The sequence below is a fragment of the Trichoplax adhaerens genome, genomic scaffold (assembly GCF_000150275.1).
Source record: "Trichoplax adhaerens TRIADscaffold_264 genomic scaffold, whole genome shotgun sequence".
Classification (NCBI taxonomy): Eukaryota; Metazoa; Placozoa; class Uniplacotomia; order Trichoplacea; family Trichoplacidae; genus Trichoplax; species Trichoplax adhaerens.
Genome location: NW_002061179.1, coordinates 1 through 6,372, shown reverse-complemented (window position 1 = coordinate 6,372; position 6,372 = coordinate 1). Strand labels below are relative to the sequence as shown.

The 6,372-nt window shown below is 30.9% G+C and overlaps 1 protein-coding gene across 1 annotated transcript; it reads right to left on the bottom strand.

The window, feature by feature from the left end:
• Positions 1-848: 848 nt before the first annotated feature.
• TRIADDRAFT_62651 (uncharacterized protein) lies at positions 849-5,291 on the bottom strand (the record flags this gene model as incomplete). Its single annotated transcript, XM_002118594.1, has 7 exons — positions 849-923; positions 1,458-1,501; positions 1,532-1,657; positions 1,791-1,902; positions 2,278-2,457; positions 2,677-3,788; positions 5,234-5,291. The coding sequence occupies 7 exons, from the start codon at positions 5,289-5,291 to the stop codon at positions 849-851; spliced, it is 1,707 nt and encodes a 568-aa protein (XP_002118630.1).
• Positions 5,292-6,372: the final 1,081 nt, after the last annotated feature.

Genomic DNA, 6,372 nt, shown 5'->3' with positions numbered 1-6,372 from the left:
CTATTATCGATAATTTCGGAGTTATGTTCATTTAAATTGGATACTGATATCGCTACTATAGGTGAAAGGAGTCCCTATCTCATATTGTAAGAGGGAAATGCTACTTGAAATAACCGGCATTATAAATATTATAAACTTTACTTTCTATCAAATGTAATACGGCATTGTAATATCTAGAGTAGCATGTTTATATACAGTAAGATGTTGAGCTTCTGATAAGGCTACAGACAGAAATAGAATTGTAAATCATGTATTAGGATATACTTAATTCATTGCACTTTGAGTAGTAGGAATAATGTCTGCGAAAATACTGTAATCATTTTTACATTGGATTAATGATGGTTCGCTGTAAAATATTGTGACTAATAATAAGGTGAATATGTTTAAAATATGGTAGAATACTGCTATACAGATTGTAGCTGCTAAGGCTACGGAGGGTATAAATGAAGGAGACATTAGATTATCTGATTATTCTTTCTAGAAGTCATTCAGTAGATGTATTCGGCTAGAGTAGAGCGGTGTGTAGCTAGTCTTTGTATTAGATCTAATAAAGTTCTAACTTTCTACAACTTTGAAATTTTCGTGATCGGATTTTACCCAATATTGTAAATAACTCTTGCTGATTTTGCTCATAATATTTTAACCATAAAGGGTCGTAAAACTCAAGGGCTGCAAGACTGCTCAATTTAAGTAAGATTTCAGAGTTGCCGATAAACTAATGATACAGTTGGAATAGTTCCCGAATTTATGCAATGCCTTCCCAAAATTCATTTTAACTCACCTAGACTCAATATTCCAGTAGACACATTTAATAGTATAACTGTGATCCATCTACGGAAAATTCGAAATCAATCGATGACTTTAATCTTAGTAACTCTTCTATTAACTTTAGAGGCAAGACTGATAAAGTGCTTGTCTTTACCCTACCGAGTTAGTTTTATCCATAGTAGTAAGATTGGATGTTGAAAAAGTAAAGAATTCGTTGATGCCGCTGGGTGGTAAAGGATTAACTTTGCAAACGACAATATCCGATACAAGGGATTTCCTAGCAGTTTAGAAAAATAGAGAGACGGAGTTTTTAAGCATTATTTTATAGCAGTAATATCTTATAGTAAAGTCCATGCTACACGCTTATCGATAATCTAATTCTGTGTTAATCATTCCATTTAAAGCTACCCTGAAAAAGAAACCTACTGTAGATTGGAGTTACCATCAAGTAGTTTATTTAGAAAGGCGTACTTTCCAGATACTATTTCAACTCGGCCGCCTAAAAAAAGAATAGCTCCTAAAATATCATTTTATTTAAAGGATATTGCGTATCGCACGGTAAGAGAGAATTAAATTGTAATGGACATGCTATGATGCTGATATTTCTAAGCTCTGAAATCTTAGGAAGAATAGAAACAAGTTTCATTATATGTATCTATTCCAATTAAATAAACATATCATTCATATACTACTACAACTCGAGCACATAAATGAATCTTACATAACCAAATACCTGTATGAGTAAAGAAATAGTAGAGTCTACCTGAATTAAAAGCATCATTAGAAAGCTGAATTGCAACTTTTTCTGTCCTAGATGAATTGTAAGCTATTCGGTATCCTGTCTTTCGAAATTCTGTTCCATTCTGAACTTGAATAGTAAGATTAGAACCTAGCAACATTAAGTACTAAATTATCTCATTTATTTACAATCACCAACAATAAATAGTATTAGTAAAATGACTCTACATCGATAATCTAAGGTATTCTATTAAAGCAATAAATTAACTCTTTTGCATACTTACAAGCCTCCTTGCAGTAAGATACACTAAAAGAAGCACCTATTGGTAATGTAAGTGCAATTCTATTCCCGATTTCATTTATAATATTCATCTGAGTTGTAGCCTTCAAAGCATTCTAGAATATGAATACAATTATTATTATCTTCTAGCTTTCAATAAGATATAAATTAATTCATATTAATGTACATATTTGAGAACTATATGATTCGCTTATGACTAGGAACTTTAAATTTTAAATGTACGTTAGTCGAGCAAGTTTTTAATTGATATCGAGAATAGGTTGTAATAAACGCTAGCTCTTATTTTATTACGGATTGATTTTCTGATCGTGAACGTAGTTATTTATAATATACCTTAGAAGCATCAGTACCGGTAAACTTGGCGTTTAATGTGTCCATAAAATAAATAATAGTCTAGGAAAATATAACTGCTTCATTAATGACTAAAACTCCTATCTTTTAAGCTATAATCGATTCTAGGTCATACTAACCTCCAAAATATTTCGTTTTATATCTATAGTGGTATCATTTAAGATCAATTTGTTGCTCATTATGGACAATCCGTCTATGTACGATTCAGCTTTATTTCCACTAAGTTCAGTGCTTAGATGGCGAACAGCATTAACAATGTAATTACAGTGAGCGCTATCGATCTTCTCTGCATTATAAATCTAGATCAATCGATAAAAATTATGCCAAAGTTTAATCTATAAGCAATATTAGCCTGCATGAGTATTAAAATAAAACAATTAAAGTAAAATACTGATTCTAATGTCTACAATACAGAATAATATTACCCTTACAATCTAATAGCATGTCATACAAAGAAAAATCGGGCTCTTAACCGTAGGTAATAAATTTTAAGTTATTGTATTTTCCAAGCAACTTACATAATCCAAAATATTATCAATTTGAATCGCTTGCGATGCAATCGTAGCAGAAATAGGATGAATGGAAGGTAATACAATACTTGATGTTAATAAGTTAGCACTTTCGATGCTCTGCAACATTAATTTCGAAGCGTTGATATGGTGCTCAAGTGAAGATTTAATCCAACTTGGATTGTTCTTGGACGTTGATATGGAAGTTGATAATGCGAAGCTTCCTAGTACAGAATTAGGCTTGAAAAATTCAATCCAGTTATTTTTACTGAAAGGCAACGTTGCTGAGACAGAAGCATTGGATGTTAAAGACGCGTTAATTGCATCATCTTCAATCATAAACGCAGGATACTCATTTTCAATTGATGAATCATATGCACTGCTAGAGCCGTCGTACTGCTTAGAACTATAAAGAGACTCCAGTCCTATTTGTGTTTGCTGAGGAATTCCTAAATTTAAATTCTGGATGGTGCTACTTTGCATATTATCAGATGTTGTATCCCATTTAAAGTAATCAGACGAGTAAAAATTTAGTTGACCAATGGAACTAGGGTTGAACCATTCCCCTGAAGTTATGAGTTTGTCTTTGCAAGAAGAACTCTCGATAAATAAGAAAAGTGCAGATTTTACTGAGCTACTTTTGGAGATCTGAAACGATATATCATTCGATGATTCGTGTAAATTCAGTAAAATACTGTTTGATATATTTTGCCTTGCATTAGTAGAGCTTGATAAAGAAGGAATGTAACTTTCAGAGGGAATTACACTTAGAGATACAAAGCTGTTTAAATTCTCTATCGACCTAGATATAGCGCCATCACTGCTAATGCTCGCAATCAAACTAGCACTACCAACGTTATAACTATCTCCTAATGTGGAACTAACGGAATCAACGTAAGAAATAGATGCTAACGAATCAGATGGTAGCCAAGACGTCAATGAATTATCGGTGCTCGCTGGTATGCTGCTACCTGTCATATAAAATATGGACGGAGTATCAACGACATTTGAGCTATGCTCATGCCATGTATGCAGAGCACTACGAGATTCAGCCACTGAAGTATTTCCAATATCAGACAAGAATTCCAACACAGCAATACTGCTGCTGCTAATGCGAATATCTATAACATGAAATAAATTAAAAACGGTACGAACTAAAAGTGAGCTACGTTGATAAATACAACTTATCAAAAAATTCTAAAAATATTTACTCATATTTTCTTGTAAAACCAGCTGTATGGTTTGTATTTACATCAGGTTACAATTATAATTATCACACAATCTGTCGTAAAAATGCTTCTGCGTTGAATTTAATTTAAAATTTGAGAATTATAAAGATAACATATCTGATACTAATAGCTAGATGCTTTAGTAATTTCTAGAGTAATGCAAGCTATATTAGAATCCAAGCTCTATTCTATAAAAATTACTGTAGGTTTTCTAGTGTCTAGCCTTTGAATACCGGTAATGCAATTTAAGCGTTCACAATATAGTAGACATGAATGCTAAATTTTCTAAAAGAATGTTATACTATAGCTGTCTCTCCTTTATCTATAAATATCTGTATTAATTTATATACTGCTTAGCTTGTATTCTACTTAATCCTAATAAAAATCATTAAGCCTTTTCGTTTAAATTATAATTTAAAAAATGTTTTCAATTTCTAGTCTATCCCCAATGTAAGCTTTCAATCAACTTTTAATTTATCACATTCTCTCAATTATAATTACTGTTTATCGATTTCATTTAATTCGTTATGTAATTTTAATTACCAGTATACTGATAAAATCACATACTGCATGAGATAGTAAATTTTCGAAGATTGAGTGCATATGTTACTCTAATATTAAAATTTATAATTAGCATCGTGATATAACAATTAAAAATGTCATTATTGTTATTGCATGTATTGTCATAGCTCTATGTTTCCCTTTAGTGTGTAACTGAATACCGCTAACAATGTGTAAAATACCTTATACTATCAAATGCTTATAATATTAGAATTTAAAATTATTATCACGATATAATATTACAATCATATATCCTAAATTCACTTTTCCCTTTATTGTGAAAATAAACGCCACTACCAATGTAAAGAATATGTTATGCCGTCAAAATAAAATGTTGATACTATTTTGGGTTGCCTGTACCTTGGATATACGAAATGTAATAATGTTATGATGTCGTAAAACTCCGTATTAGACTATTACTTAAGTTTTGTACCTCAAAAACAATTATAGGCATATAATCTCTTAAAACCTATACTAGGCCTGATAGTTAGAGAGCAATAAATAAAGAAGAGACGTTTGTAGAATTTTTGGAGTCTTATATGAACTACCACATTTTTGATTTTGCTAAGCAAAGGAGCAAATACTAACTTCATATATTTGGAACTAACGCTAGATAACATCTAATATATTAGGAAGAAATACGACAGATAAAGAAGTCTTTATGGTAATTGATTTACGATTTTAGTCTTATAGGATAGCAAATACTATATCTAGCTCATGTTTATCACACTTCTACTGTACAAGTAAGAAAGTAAAAATAAATAGCCGTGCCTTACCTTCAAATGTTGATGAGATTGATGCTTCATTCTTTATGCTTGATGTTATTTCTCCCATACATGAGAAAGATCTCGGCGTGTATGCCTCTATTTAGGATGCACGTTGATAAAAAGTAACTGTGATCAGCCCTTATTTACGGAACTTGTAATCTAACATTTATTTGATAATTATAGACTAACTTACTTAAAAAAGTAACTATATTGCAGTTAATTACTATTACTAATACACGTAAGATGTCAAGCAAGAAGAAAAGAATAAAAATATTACATTATCGATCAATTATCAGACATCCGTAACGAGTGGTAAAATGATTGAAAGCTGTTCACGATGAATTAGATATACTAAAATTGAAAGCAATTCATCACTTTAATTTTACTAATTAAGCATATACAAGTAGTTTTTACGATACTAGTCATCGTATTTTGTAAATTAGTTTGTTAGTCTCTAAAATTATTTATTACATGAAGTATTAATTGAAAATCTGGGTTAATTATTATTTACAATGATATTTAAATTAGCACCAATACTGTATGATAAGGTACTATACTTTCATTGTATGAATATAAGTAAAAACTCATAAAACTAATCTTACAACAAGCCACTTATTATACTTGTGAGGAAATCGTTAGTCTTACTTACAGTATCTCTCAGTAGTTAGTTACAGTGACTAAGTAGCTCGTAAGTTAGTTGATCACTCACATAATAATCCCAAAGTATTGGGTGTGAGTGACAGTAATATAATTTATGTAGTATTGTCACAGTGTTATATACTGTATTAGAGTAGAAATATCTATGTCAGGATAATTCTGTTAGCCTATCCTTATTTAGTTAACTTCTAACTTGGATATACCGTATTTTAATATAGCACTAACTTTTTATGACAGTGACACATATACACTGTGACAGTGTTATATCACACCGACGTATTGTTCTGTTGTTTAGGTAATATGTGTTTATTTGTTATTGTGATAAATTTGTTTATACCTATGTTGTAAGGCTCGGTATAGGAAACTAATATAATGTTTGTTTATTATTAGTCGCTGTTGTTATTGTTATTGTTATTGTATGTTACAACCTGATGTAGAAGAAGGTATTAATGCATAGAAGTTGTTTAGTGTAACCGTGCGCCAGCAAAACA